The sequence below is a fragment of the Pieris rapae genome, chromosome 4 (genome assembly GCF_905147795.1).
Source record: "Pieris rapae chromosome 4, ilPieRapa1.1, whole genome shotgun sequence".
NCBI lineage: Eukaryota > Metazoa > Arthropoda > Insecta > Lepidoptera > Pieridae > Pieris > Pieris rapae.
The window spans coordinates 4,151,896-4,166,271 of NC_059512.1; the positions used below are offsets into that span (position 1 = coordinate 4,151,896).

General features: G+C 32.2%; 2 protein-coding genes across 5 annotated transcripts in view; one reads left to right on the forward strand and one right to left on the reverse strand.

Moving 5' to 3' along the window:
* The first annotated feature begins 714 nt into the window (after window positions 1–714).
* LOC111003433 (ovarian-specific serine/threonine-protein kinase Lok) lies at window positions 715–6,174 on the forward strand. Its single transcript, XM_022273945.2, has 9 exons — window positions 715–1,086; window positions 1,185–1,314; window positions 1,390–1,526; window positions 1,671–1,798; window positions 1,876–2,001; window positions 2,163–2,366; window positions 2,758–2,969; window positions 4,238–4,439; window positions 4,809–6,174. The coding sequence occupies exons 1-9, from the start codon at window positions 918–920 to the stop codon at window positions 5,046–5,048; spliced, it is 1,548 nt and encodes a 515-aa protein (XP_022129637.2). The 5' UTR covers window positions 715–917; the 3' UTR covers window positions 5,049–6,174.
* An 18-nt stretch (window positions 6,175–6,192) lies between these two features.
* The window catches only part of LOC111003428 (protein spinster), a 32,028-nt gene continuing 23,844 nt past the window's right edge, over window positions 6,193–14,376 (reverse strand). The window contains exons 4-10 of one of the 4 annotated variants that reach the window (XM_045628046.1): window positions 12,894–13,094; window positions 12,541–12,672; window positions 11,358–11,619; window positions 10,095–10,193; window positions 9,131–9,317; window positions 8,402–8,421; window positions 6,193–7,584 (exon numbers count right to left, since the gene is read on the reverse strand). In XM_045628046.1, coding sequence (XP_045484002.1) covers window positions 8,402–8,421; window positions 9,131–9,317; window positions 10,095–10,193; window positions 11,358–11,619; window positions 12,541–12,672; window positions 12,894–13,094 — 901 coding nt within the window. In that variant the 3' untranslated portion in view covers window positions 6,193–7,584. Of the gene's footprint in view, window positions 7,585–8,401; window positions 8,422–9,130; window positions 9,318–10,094; window positions 10,194–11,357; window positions 11,620–11,872; window positions 12,135–12,540; window positions 12,673–12,893; window positions 13,095–14,376 lie in introns of those variants that run through there. The other 3 variants (XM_045628045.1, XM_045628044.1, XR_006750182.1) reach the window with 3 other exon arrangements.

Below are 14,376 nucleotides of genomic sequence, written 5' to 3' on the forward strand. Positions count from 1 at the left end.
TTGAAACAAATTAGTAGCTTCTTTTTATAAATATTTGCGTGAATCATAAAAACTTCTATGATTTTATTTAGTTCGTGGTTGTTTTTTTCTTTTTATTAGACATGGGTTTGACAGTTGGAAAAAGAACGCACGAGTAAGAAAAGGTAAAAAAAGCACGAGTGTGTATTAGCCCTCATCCCGAACGCCCCTGCGTCCCTGCAATACGCCACTTTTTGAGCAACTGTATTTAACAAATATAATAAATGCTAACATTAAAAATGAAGAAATTTGTTTATCCCTTACTGTCTAACGCAATCCGTATGCGCTAAAATGAGATAAAATATTGTTTGTCAATTTTATTTATTATAGGTTGGCAATTGGCATTAGTTTTCTTTAAAGCTAATGTAGTTATTAGTCAATATGTTTTTATTGATTATTATATGATAAACTTTCGAGTGGTGGATAAAAAATAGAATCTATTTGTTAAACAGTAGTGAAACATATAACTATTGCCTGCGGCTTATATTAGATGATTGTATTAAAAATGAAGTTTTAAGACTCCCACCTTATAATTACACATTGAATCCCAGAGAAATGATTTGTGAATTGTGGTATAATGAAGCATAAAAATGTAAATAGAACACAAGTGACATAAAATTATTATCTATGTTTATGTTGTCTAATCTGTGACGTAAGTATAATACATCTGTGTAAGATTGTAACATTATTGTATTATTTATATTATTTTTATTTTAAATTTAATATGGCTGATGACCGTTGTCTTTCTTTGCCATGCCGGTAGTTTTGTGTATTTCGTGAGTATAAATAGCAAAAAGCTCTCAAAATTTCAGGAACAATAATTAAACGAACACCTTGAGCTTTTAATGTCTATAACATTAAAATTGCTTTGGACTTGAATTTGTTCAAATTGAAGTAGCATGGAAGCGGAAATAAATGATAATACGCAAACCCAAACTCAAACCCAGAATTCTCAAGTAGAATGGACCCAATCAAACACTCCGACACCGATACCTAATATCTGGGGAAGACTTTATCTTTTGAATTCATGGAAAAAAGAATGTATCGTTAATCTTGATCCATATTATGGTAAGATTTCTGTATACTTACCGTTTAAAATATGTTTGCAAAAATTAATTATGAACCTGTAGAAGTACTTAATTAACTGAAAAAAATTTTTTTTTCAGATCTTACAGAACCCGAGTTTTCGGTTGGTCGAGCATTAGATTCTACCTTTCCAATTAAAAAAGATACTGCAAGAATTGGTATTATTAAAAATGTTAGCAAACGTCATTTTATTATTATGAGAGATAGATTGTAAGTATTGTTTTGATTATTCTTTTTCAAATTATTGGAAAAAGAAATTATTTTTATCTAATATTCTTATTTCAGAGAGACATCAAGTCCAGCAGTCATAACAGATACATCATACAATGGGACATACATAAATGGTGTTTTAATTGGAAAAGGGAAGAGCAGAGTTCTGGATGACAATGATGTGATAGCTATCACTCATCCTACAATAAGTAGTATGTATAATAAATGTTTGTCCAAGATGAAAGAAACATTCTGAAATGGATATTGGAAACATTCTTACTAAATTATGAATACTCTTTCTACACATTCCTTGGTAATGGTAATAAGTATATTTTATGTTTTATTATTTATTTCAGTGTTCACTTTTAAAGATCTACTTAAAAATGAGCAAGACAAAGTACCTAAAGAAATAGCTCAAAAGTATTATATTTCAAGGGTACTTGGCCAAGGTGCATGTGGTGTGGTCAAATTAGTTTATAACAAAGTAGGTCTAGGAATTTTTGTTTTATTTTTTTTTGGTATTTTTGTTCTATTTTTTATTTGTTTTAATTTTTGTTTAAGTTGACTTGTTTGAAGTTTGCGATGAAAGTTGTAAAGAAAGGCAAATTGACAAATGGACAGGTAAATAATTTAACAGACCCTGTCAAAGTTATGAATGAGGTGAACATTTTGAAAGCTTTAAGGCATGTAAGTATATATTAACTTAACTATATATAACAGATTAAAAAAAACTATATAATATACTTAGACAGATATTAAATGAAATATTTGCTTATTAGCTATATAATTAATGTAAAACAAAGGCCGTTTACAAAATAGTATAAATTATTTAATACGTGTAATTCCAGCCTTGTGTGACATCAGTGGAAGAAATATTTGACTCTCGTGACGCAGTGTATATAGTGTTAGAGCTGATGCAGGGAGGGGAATTGTTTGACCGTATCACAAGATATGGGCGGCTGTCGGAGAGGCTAACCAAATTCTACTTTAAACAAATGGTGCTAGCTGTCCAATACTTACACTCACAAGGCATCACTCACAGAGACCTTAAAGTGAGATCTTTATTACTACAATTTATATTTTTTTCCATAATTCTGAGGGCAAAACTGATTGTTTATAAAATTATACAGAAATTGTTTTAGTGTTCTATTCATACCATACTTGCTTTTAAAAATATAAGATTTTCCATAACACTAACTACAAAGCCAGGCAAATGTCCATCACTACACTTATAAAAAAATAATTAATTAAAACTAATTAAGAACTTAATAATTCAAATTAAAAAATAAAACCCTTGGTCTCAGTGTCAGATTTTTTTAAATTGGTCATAAATAAATAAATTACTTGTTTCCAAACTCCAGCTAAGCTTTTTCCTCAATTGTATAAAATTATGAACTGATAGTAAAATCTACATTATACGTAATTGCTCTGCTTATATTACAGCCTGAGAATGTGCTACTTGAGAGTAAAGAGGACGAAAGCCTGGTTAAGATAACGGACTTTGGTCTCAGCAAGTATGTGGGGGAAGACAGCTTCATGAAGACAATGTGTGGGACACCAATCTACCTTGCACCTGAAGTATTACGAGCTAATGGAGTGGGATGCTATGGACCAGAGGTGGATGTATGGTGTCTGGGTGTTATATTTTTTATATGGTAAGTTTTATATTAATTAGATTATTCATAATTAGGCAGTAAACTAATAGTACTAAAGCTAGCAATGTAGTAGTGGCTTAATGATATTAACCCGCTATGATAAATGCAGGACAAGTTAAAGACTAAGTTACTTATTAGCCATAATTATTGTATAGGCTAGATTGTAATTCATGTCTCACACTCTTTTTTGTGAACTTTATTATAAGAAAAAAAAATTGCAATAAAATGATTTCATAACTTATAATTAAAATGACTAACATATATAATGTAAATTGAATAAGGGTAAAATATTAATTTAAAATGTCTTAAATTTTTACGTTAATTAAAATCCAGGGACCAGCTGTGTACATTAATATTATGATTTCTGTGAAAATCATTTTTTAATAATTGCCGGACTTGTAAAACTAACCCACCGCGTCAGTATTAATTTTTGCACCTGTAAGGATGTTTTTGTTGATGATCTATAATCTAAATAAACAGGTGTTGGACTATCTAAAATATACAAAGGTTTCCTAGAAGGGTCTTAGTTGTTTATTGTAATATTAATTTCTACGTATAGATCTTCTAGACACTATATTTTATTACAAATTAAAATATTGTTAGTGACTCGCCCCAGCTTCGCACGGGTGAAATGCTGATGAAAAGCAGGTTTTAATTATGTATTGTTATTTCCGTCGCTGAAAAGCTCCGATAATATACGCGTTCGACCGCTGCTAAATAAGCTGTAATGGGCTGTATAAATCTATATTAAATGAACAATGTATTCAAGGTATTTAATTGGTTAAGGATTAATGCTGTATTGGTTAAAATCGCTTCGAAAATTAGCCATTATTTGTCGTAGAAGGTAAATGACAAAGAAAAGTTATTGTGGTTTATCCATAAGAGATAGACATATACCATCGGGGACTTTTCTGTAGACCTTTTTAATGTGTACAATACTTAGTACATTATTTTGATAAAACTCGTAGGGTTCAACCTGCGTTTGCAATGTAAGCGGAAAAAATGTAATTATTTACGACATCACATTAGAAATCTCAAAAATAACAGTACTTCTCCACTATTTAATGGATATTATTATACGTAGAAACCTTCCTTGAATCACTCTATCTATTAAAAAAAACCGCATCAAAATCCGTTGCGTAGTTTCAAAGATTTAAGCAAACAAAGGGACATAGGGACAGAAAAAGCGACTTTGTTTTATACTATGTAGTGATTAAATAAGATCTTTATCATCAATTTTTTTCCACATTAGTTATTGTTGTTTCCAGTCTAGTGGGTTATTTGCCCTTCTCCCCGGAGTACAAAGAGCTCCCCTTGAGCGAGCAAATACTCTCAGGCCGCTATCGGTACTCGTCCAGTTGCTGGCGTGACGTCAGTCTTCAAGCCAAGCTTCTGATGAAGAGAATGCTCACCGTAAATGTACGAAGGCGTATCTCGCTTGAGCAGATATTAAAGCACCCATGGATGCAGGTAAGACAAATTATTGTGCTATAAAATTTGAATTTGTTTTAAGGCATAATTCATTAATAACTTAAATTTGTTAACTAAAAATATATTGCCTTATATCGTAAATGGCATGTTATTTTTCTTTTTAGTTAGCTTTTTTGACTCATTCTTTGTAAGAGTAATTTATAATATAGTGTTTTTATTCACTATTAATCTTACGTGTTTTATGATATACTAGATTTCGTAAGATTGCCATAGACTACCGTAGATTTGGCGATGAAAATGTCTCATGATATAGAAAAGAAATATTAATTTAAAGAATTGTTTTTAGAAAAATTTGCCGAAATTTTGCCATAAAAGTAGTAGTCAATATTGAAATAAATTGTTTTTCAGGATGACGATATCAACCTAAAGATAAACGTTTTGCTTTCGCAACATCAATTAAAAAATGGAAACAAAGAGAATGATGAGGAGAAATCCGACGTAGTTGTCGTCCGCCTAGTAGCAGCTAATAAAAGACCACTCAGTGACTCATCAAATACGGCTGAGCCGATTGCCAAAAAGGTTAGAGTTGGGAGAAAAGACGAAAATGATGACACTAGTTCAGCCACTAGCTGCTATTCAGACGAGTGACTTATTATGACAATCAATGTCAATGTCCAAATGACTGACAGATGTAACTGTCAAATAAATAACAATGACTGGTTCATTTCAAACAACATTCTAATTGCCATTTCCACAAATATTTCAAGTAATGTTATAGCATTATTATTTTGTTAGCAACAATAAATGACACTGGGTCCATAAGCGAGTTTTTCAGTTTGATTTTGAAAAATTATATGAGCACAAGTTTTGCTTGGCTTTTGTCATTTCTTTTATATCGCTTAAACTGTTTTAATGATTCTTTGAATATGAGTTGCATAGTTGGATTATGTTTATAACTGCTCAAGTAAATATTAAGATATTTAATTTTAATTGTTGTTAAATCTATGGAAGGTGCAGCTTTTAATATTGTCATTATTATATTAAAAATATTTTTTAAACTTTTAGGTAGTTATAAACTTGGCAGAATATGTTAGCCTTTTCAAATTCAACATATTTCGTTTGAAGGTCTCATTAAAAGACAATGACGAAAAAAAAATTACCTTTTTACATAGACTTAAATCTAAATTGTAACAGTATTAAAAAAATCCCACCTATATTTAAATAATCCAGTTTAATGATACTTGTTACTGTTATTTTTTTTAGATTTAGTGATTGATGCCTTGTTAATATTTCTTGATCTGTTCTGTTAAGATGAGTCCGGGGTTTGAACCCAAAGACATGTTTGACAACACACTGTCTCATGCAGTTGAGAAATATGAATGTTATGTTTTAGGTTTGTTTTTAATGATGTTAAGTTCCTGTGAATGTTTCCATTTTGATTGTTATTTTAAATTTAAGTTTTAACTACCTCGTGATATTACCAATGATATCATAGAAGTTACACCAAAATTATGGTTTATGTTTGTTACTTAGCTATAGATTTGGTCATTTTTGTACTTGGATTTTGTATTAAACTAGTTGCATAGTTATCTTTTAACTATATTTGTGACAACATTGATAACTGTTTGTAATTGTTTCCATATGGAACATAATAAAACGGGTTAAAAATTATTTTAGTTGAATGTTTTAAAATTTAAATTTGATTTAAACATTACAAAGTACATAATTATTTAAGTGAATTATTGAAAAGTTTTGTGCCATAAATTGATTTTTATTCAAATAAAAGAGTATAATTTCAAAAATAATTTATTTTCAATTCCCATCATTACACGATATTTACAAAAACAAATTTCACTATTAGGAATTCTAAACAATTCAGTCTTCATTGTAATTCATTACAGTTTAACTTTGAATAAGTCACTTACCAATTTGTTAAAGAACATTCAAGTTAATGAACAACCCAACAAATAGATCTGTACTTCAAAACGAAAGTCTAGTATTAGTTTGAACCTAATGTTACGTTTTGGAATACAGATAAAAAATACAGACCCTCGAATCTAATACTACAACTACATCATAATTATTGCATTTGATTTTAATTTACACTTTGAAAATGGTATTATACGCTTAACCCCATCCAAACTAAATCAGTAATGGCACTCTATCCATACTATTCCATCTCTTTCTGTCAAACTGTATTTGCGCTCTGATGAAAAGAGACGCTTGAATATGGTGCATTTATACACTGACTTAGTTTTCATGAATAAGCTTACATTAGAATTTATATTGGCGCCATCTGTAGGCGATAACATGAGAATAGAAAGAAAAACAAGGAAGAATTCCAATGACAATGAAATAGATAAGGAAACACAGAATATTCATAAATAATTAATAATAAATGCATCTGGGACAATATATAAATAATTTGCACTAATCGTTAAACTGTATGAATACAACAGATAAATCTTGCATTGAATAATAATTTAATACTTTATGATGAACAAAAATAAATATCTATTTCTTGTGTAACAAGTGCTTGAGGTAATTAAATATTGACAAATAAACATTATGTACTTAGGCTGAGGTGAGTTTGTTGCACACTTGACTGATTTTAATGTTTCGCTTTTGTATGGGTTAAGACTCAAAGAATATTGACTTAACTGGCCTAGAATTGATGGTTGTCTCTCGCTATGATGTAAGCATTCCTACATTATTAATTTGTGATGTAAATATTTAAACATTATTTAAACTATGTAAAGAAGAAAAGTGCAGATGCGATATTCTACTGTAATATTAAAGATGAGAAATATTTTTATTTATAAACGAGTAACATTTTAATACTAGTGGCATCCTAATTCTATCACGCATGTTATAAAATTGTTTGCGTGTGGAAATATTAATCCTATCACTAGCCAAGTGTGCCCCAAACCACACGGCGTTTCCTATTCAGGCATTTTTGCCTTTCTCACTCATTCCTATTTGCTGTGCATACTTAATCAGTCTTCTTCGTTGATCATTTAGTTAATTTATCAAAGCAATAATTCGTGATAAATTATCTAGAAACGATCATTTCGTGAATCATCTCACAGATCTAAAACGCGAATTTAACTAAAACTATTCTAATCTCCTCCTAATGGTTCTTGCGCGTTACTGTGAGACGGCTCTGCGTTCTGCGCTTCGGCTTCTGTAAACAAAAAAACAAAATAAAATTTTAAAAAAATGTTCTTAAAAAGAAAAAAAATTAACAACCCCATTTGTATGTTTCGTCGGATAACTTTAAATAAATAAATAATGATTTTGTTAGAATTTATTTGTGTATTCATTTAAACGCGTGTGCTAAATCTCGTAAGCGTATGAAATTTATATTTGTCCACAAATGTCTCGATGACTCAAAATTATATCAAAATGATCCGAATGGATAGTTTTTGATTATCTTTCTTTTTTTCTCTATATTGAATTTAAATAAATAACGTTCGTTCCACAGGTTCAATGGTAGATACAGATACATATTATATGAAATCATTTTAAATTGTCTTACTTGTGACAGTTTAAATGAAAATGAGGTTAAATATATTCTATTCGATAAGTTAAAAATAGATAATATAATAAAATAGTTCATTTTATATTACATTATAATCATAGTAGGCTTAACATTTGAGTGAACTGTTTACGAACACATTACATTACCTAACGTATGGTAATAAAAATTTGTGATTGCAGACAACAATTTAATTAAAAACTACATATAATGATATACACGAATAACATACAGATATATCATCGTTTCGTTTTGTTCTAGTAACAACCACTGAGCGCCTATAAACATTGTTACAATTATTTCGAATTTCACGTGTGCTGTTGTTCGACCAGATAATGTATTAATATTATAACATTGTATGATCTCAAACAATTACGGAGAACGGGACGAATAAAAGGTAACAAATATTGCATGAAAGCATTAACCACAAGCAAGAAGCAAAATAACAGCTACTAGCACTCACCTAAACTATTTTTGAAGTAACTGAAACAATGTGAAGTGGCATTTAAGCGCGCTACTTACATTAAACGTAAAAGATTTTACAGATACTAATAAAGCAACGAAATAGGGTCTCCCCAAAGGATATTTCTTCAGGTGCTAATAAAATATAATTTTGGTTTGTAAAACTATAAATTAAATTCGTGTAAGGAAGTAATAAATTACATGAAACTTTTTCGATATTCCATTTCTTATTTTATTTATTTAGTTCGGCGACTTTCGGCGAATTTTCAACACTAAATAACTGCACATACAATTATAGCCCTTGCAAATAACCTTTGTCGAGACCCTTGTTAGTGACTAAAAGCAAAGTTTACGATCAATAGAAGTTTATCATAAAAAAAATTTAAAAATCACAATAAAAAAACATAAACGACCATAAATAAAAGAATATGTTCCGTGCTTCATACTGGTAATTGTTTTTGTAGTTATTCGTAAACTATTCTTTTCAATCTGGTTTATAGTTTCATTAAAGAGAAACAGTTTTTAAGTTTGATAATAACACATAATATTTTTGCGCAAATCTCCACACCATACAAAATCTAGCTATCACAGAAATAGAGTCATACCTTCAAGCAATTTCATGAATACCGAAATTGGTACCTCGAATATCGACACTATAGCTAAAAACCACTAAAAGTAACAATGGTTACGAGTGGTTTTTAACGGATAGTATTTTGAACTTGTGACTTACCAGTGATAGCTCTATCGACTTTCAGTTTATCCCTGACGATATAGAGCGCGGTGATGAGGAAGAATATTCCGCCGACAACTTCGACGAAGCAAGTTACGAATAACGCGTATTGCAACGAACGAAATTCCGCCGTTTTGCTCGCGGGCTCTGACGGTGTTGAATAGTAGAGTTTTAGGGCTTCGGATATCTGTAATAATCATACTCCTGTAAATTTTCAAAACATATAAAGCTAGTTTAGGCGGTTTTAAAATGGGCACAAATGAGCACGCGACAAAAAGGTCACTTTGAATAAAGTATTACAGTCGTCCGCCTACAACGCAAATTGGAAAAATATGTTTTCCCTTGTCCAATCTCTATGCTATCCGGGAGTTTAAACTTCTTCAGATTGTTCTTGATTAAAGAATAATAACTGTTTCATTATATTATTTTACACGGTTATTCGCCCGGTATAATATCTCTTTTCGATCTTAGGTACTGTACTGGTTCGACGCCATCTTGCCTGAAGAAGCGTTTTGGCGGTTTGATTTGAAAATTTTAAGCATTAACAGAATTAAACAATATAATATAATATAATACTATAGTATATCAACAACAACAAAATATCTTTATTCGTCTAGGTAAACAAGTACACTTATGAACGTCAAAAAAATTAAATTAATTGTAAATTTACATTTACTATCCATAGTCACAAATTAAATAAATCCGTTTTTAATATCTTGTTAAGTTGCCCATTGCGTATGGCCGATCTTTGTGGCAATGGTTGTCTTAGCTTATAGAAAAGTAAAAGTTTATTTACGACATAGGGTGTAAATTTCATAATCGTTTAAATTGGTAGAATGAAATAAGGTATTTTATTCCTTAAGATATGACAGCCAAAAACTACAGACTGTTAGCATTATGTTCTCTTTGACCTCTGCGGAATATTCTATGGAATAGTGGCATAAATGAAATTTGTGATACTTACCACACCAACCAAGTAGGGACTGCCTGCGTCCCCAAACATGTGTGAAATTAAAATCTGGAATGCCTCAGCCGTCGATCTCCTTGGTGGTATGACCACGTACTATAAAAATAATATTAACATTTTATAAAATAAAAAATTTCAAAATTAATATTTCAAAATTTAATTATTTTATTTATAAATTTTAATTACTTGAAAGATGATATTTTCAAAAAATTTATGTATATTGGTTAAAGCAAAAAAGCTATTTAAAATATTTGATAATTAATTGATTTATTTAAAAAATTTGACTAATTTTGAACAAAGTCATTAAGTAAAACTAAATAAACTCAACTAAGCTCTACAGCATGTAAATTCTTTAGCAACGCAATGAATAGAAAATATATGTTAATCAGATTCTTTGTTCAGTCGGGTATGAAACTATAAATCGGTACAGTAATTGTGGTCAATGACCGAAAAAGAGCTAATCTTAAATAATTTGAGGAATAGCGCCACCTATATTATAAGATGCCAATTAGCATAACTTCACATACAACCTTCCAAGGTTTGAACTCTGAACTTGATCGCGTTTCGCACTGTTCTCAATAGATGTCGCTAATCCGAAAACTTGAAACCAGCATTTTGGCGCAGATTAAAATAAAAACGAGATAACGACTTTCTATAACTGTCGACTGTACAATGTACTCATGTATGACTGGTTTCAAGTGATCGTGCGATGACATGAATATGCGAATAAAATGCATGCTCTAATTTTGCAACCTTAATTTATTTGCACATTAGGTCACGAAATCGATAATTTCGCAAACTTAACACTACATACCAAAATGAACCCCATGCATTATATGAAATTAAAGTTATTTACAGTTATCTGGCATTTCTACTTTATAACTACATTCAAAGATCTAGCTGTTAATCTATTTACTTTTCACACTAGTGAGGCATGGAACACTACAGACGTATTATTTACACGTAATATTATAAAGTTTAAAGACCAAACTGTAAAGATGTGTCGCAGACTTGATGCAGAACCATATTTTTTTATATAGTTAAACTGAAGTTAGTGAGCAAACAAACGTTCAAGTTCAAACGCACAAGTTTTTTTCTCAACACCTGGATGTATTGTACTAACAAATTAGATCATTAACATAGGATTTTCGACTTACAATAGAGCCTATGGTAATTTAACATTTGTGAGTAAAATACCGCGTGTGCATCAAGATACGTCCTACCTATATTCCCTTAGCCCACAACATCCCCAAATCTTACCAGCGACATATCAGCAACAATAGCCCAGTTGAGATTCAAAGCGACCTCCCCAAAAAACATGAGGACGAATGGCGCGTAGAAATATCCCTCGCAGAGCAGCATCGCTAGTGTCATCAATGGCGCTGAGATGAGGAGGCCAACCCCACAGATGATAGGATGCGAGCGAGGGAATCGCTTGGTGAGTGTCGCACCAAGCCACGCGCCCAACGGAACTCCAACCACGCCAGACAACATCGTGATCGCGCCGAAGATTAACGCCACCCTTCGTAACATCTCACCGTCAGTACTGACTGACGTCACGTGCTTATAGCACCGTCTATGTCAATTATGACTCTGTGCTTTAGGTACAAGCACTATGGTAAGCGTCATGTCAATTGTCATAGGCGGTTCGTAACTAGCAATAAAACAAGCAATGACACTGGCCATGCTATCATTAGTATGGATGATTGCATTAAAATAAATAAGCTAGCCTAACATGAGTACATTGTCGCCGGGATCGTTATCTCGATCCTCACCAGAACGATGTCTGCGACGATAGACCAGGTCAGATTGAGGGTGACCATTCCGAGGAAGATAAGTAGATAGGTGAAAGCTGGGAGCGCTGTGACGGCGACAAGGGCTAAGTAGACCAAGGGCGCCGAGGTCAGAAGGGCGAAGCCGCAGATTAGCGGGTCCACGTCTGGGTACCGTGCTCGCAGGCGCTGGGCCAGGGCGGAACCCAGCGGGACTCCGCACGTCCCAGCAAACATTCCCACCAGTCCGAACTTGTATGACACGCTATAACCCAACCTCACCGCTGTATACTTTTTACATTGTAAACGGAACTCGTTCGAAAATCGGGCAGTACTTTTTGTGAGGGGTAAACTGTTTACGGTGGTAAAATCGGTGCAGTTTTTCGTATGAAGGCACAGATTAAGACTCGAAAGTAAATTCAAAAGATATTAAAATTCTTAGAAAATTATCGTTAAAGAAATCTATGCTTGATTTTTTAAGGGATTTTGTCATGATATTTTAAGGATAGACGAATATTAATAAACAACAGTCAACTCAGTAGGAATTAACATATTGAAATCATATTTAATGTTACTAAAATATCTGTTCATTTAAAAATTATTTAAACCTAACAAAAAATTGTTCTATTCCTTGAAAATTTTCCAATTAATTCTATGTAGCCTAGACATACCTTTCAAGCGTAATGTCAGTGTTCGGCTGTAATGTCAGTCCCAGGAATATAAACTGTGGCCCCCACCACGCGAGGGCGCCAGTCACGAATGCCACACAGGTAAACGCCAGGGATGACAGCATAAAGGACGGGCTGAAATTGCATGTATCGATATAATACTAATTTTGTATCCCTTAATAATGTGTATTTAACAGTCTCAAATTCAAAAGACTCCGAAGAAAAAGAAGAAAATCCAAATCTATCTGACTATAAAATTAATTAAAATAATTATTTTGTGAAAAGTGATATACTTTGGAATCAGTTATTACACTTAAAATAAAATTGTTGAACTAATTGGAAGCTTTACCACTTACTTCTTTATTAATGACTTAAGGTCGTCGCGGTACGAGGTTGGTTTCATGTGACAGTCCTCCGCCTGTCCTCTCTCAGGGTTCTCCATGACAAAGATCATCAGGGCTACAGCAGCAGCCCCAAGAAAGGGCGTGACTCGGAGGCCACATCGCCAGTCACCCGCCATTGCACCGGCCACGGAGCCAACAATGTAACCGAAACCACTGCAACAAATGATTTACAAAATTAAAATCAAAAAATCTACTGACATTGTACAATACAATATTAAGATTATGAATTGGGACTAAAGACTTGTAAAGGAGTTCCAACGTCAAGAACCTCTATTAAGTTGTTAAGTTGTTTCGCTGCATTCCCGGAAAATAACCATAATTGGCAAAGAAGTCTTAGTATTTAGGCGTAAGCAAGAAGTGTAAAGATTGTTATTAATTTTTTGATTTGTAATTCTAAGGGTCTGTTTCACATTCGGATAAATTCCAAACAAGCTATTTATTGGTAGGATAAACAGTATTTTTGCGTTTCACGAATGTCAGATATTGATATATCATATGTGCTTATTTGTCATGCGCGAAGTTTCTTATTCGGAACTTTTACCTTCCGAATATTTGGTGTTGCATAGCAATTTGATACTTTATCCATACATTGTGAAACAAACCCTAAGTATAAAAACACTAAAAGATCGTACAAATAATTGCAGTATTATTATCCAGTAAAAAAAAAGTCCACGCAATCGTAAAAAAACCTATGTATAAAGTTCAGAAATCATAAATGGCACTTCCTCCTTACAATCTGTACAATCCAATTTTTCTCAAGCATTGCATACGTCATCGAGCGACCTTCCAGCGTTAATCACAAGCTATTTTAAGTATTCCAGTACGAATACGACAAGTTGCAAGATGTGTCAACTTCAACTTGAGACAAAAATTGTTAGGAGAGTCATTAGATTCTAACAAACAATTTTCTGGCCATAAGTAAAAAAATTAAGAAAATATTGCGTAACTTTATATAAAAACTTAAATGTATTGACATGCACTCGACAAACAACAACTATAAATTTCCGTACTTTTCCACACGTCTTGCATCTTTTCCCTTTTGCATTACCAAGGTTAGGATGTAACCCTCAAGATCCGACCCCTAAATTATTTCCATTAAGAATGTCGTTGACACGCTCTCAGGATATCCTTAAGTCATTACAAATCAAGAGGGAAGCGGTACATGTAATTGACATCTTAATTAAGTTACGTCCTACGCACTTTTAGTATTCGTCATACAGTAAATTATTTAGGAGTTGCTCAAAATTGATGCTTTGGAAGTCACGAACAGTTTGAAACTTCGTAACCTTAATAGGGCATGGGGCATTGCGTTTGTCACCTTAATATAGTTTTACTTTTCAAGTCGCGATATATTTTACGTAATATTAGTAAATATCCTTAATTCGGAATTCAGACAAAGATTATATAAATATTGTACAGACTTGTGATACAATAT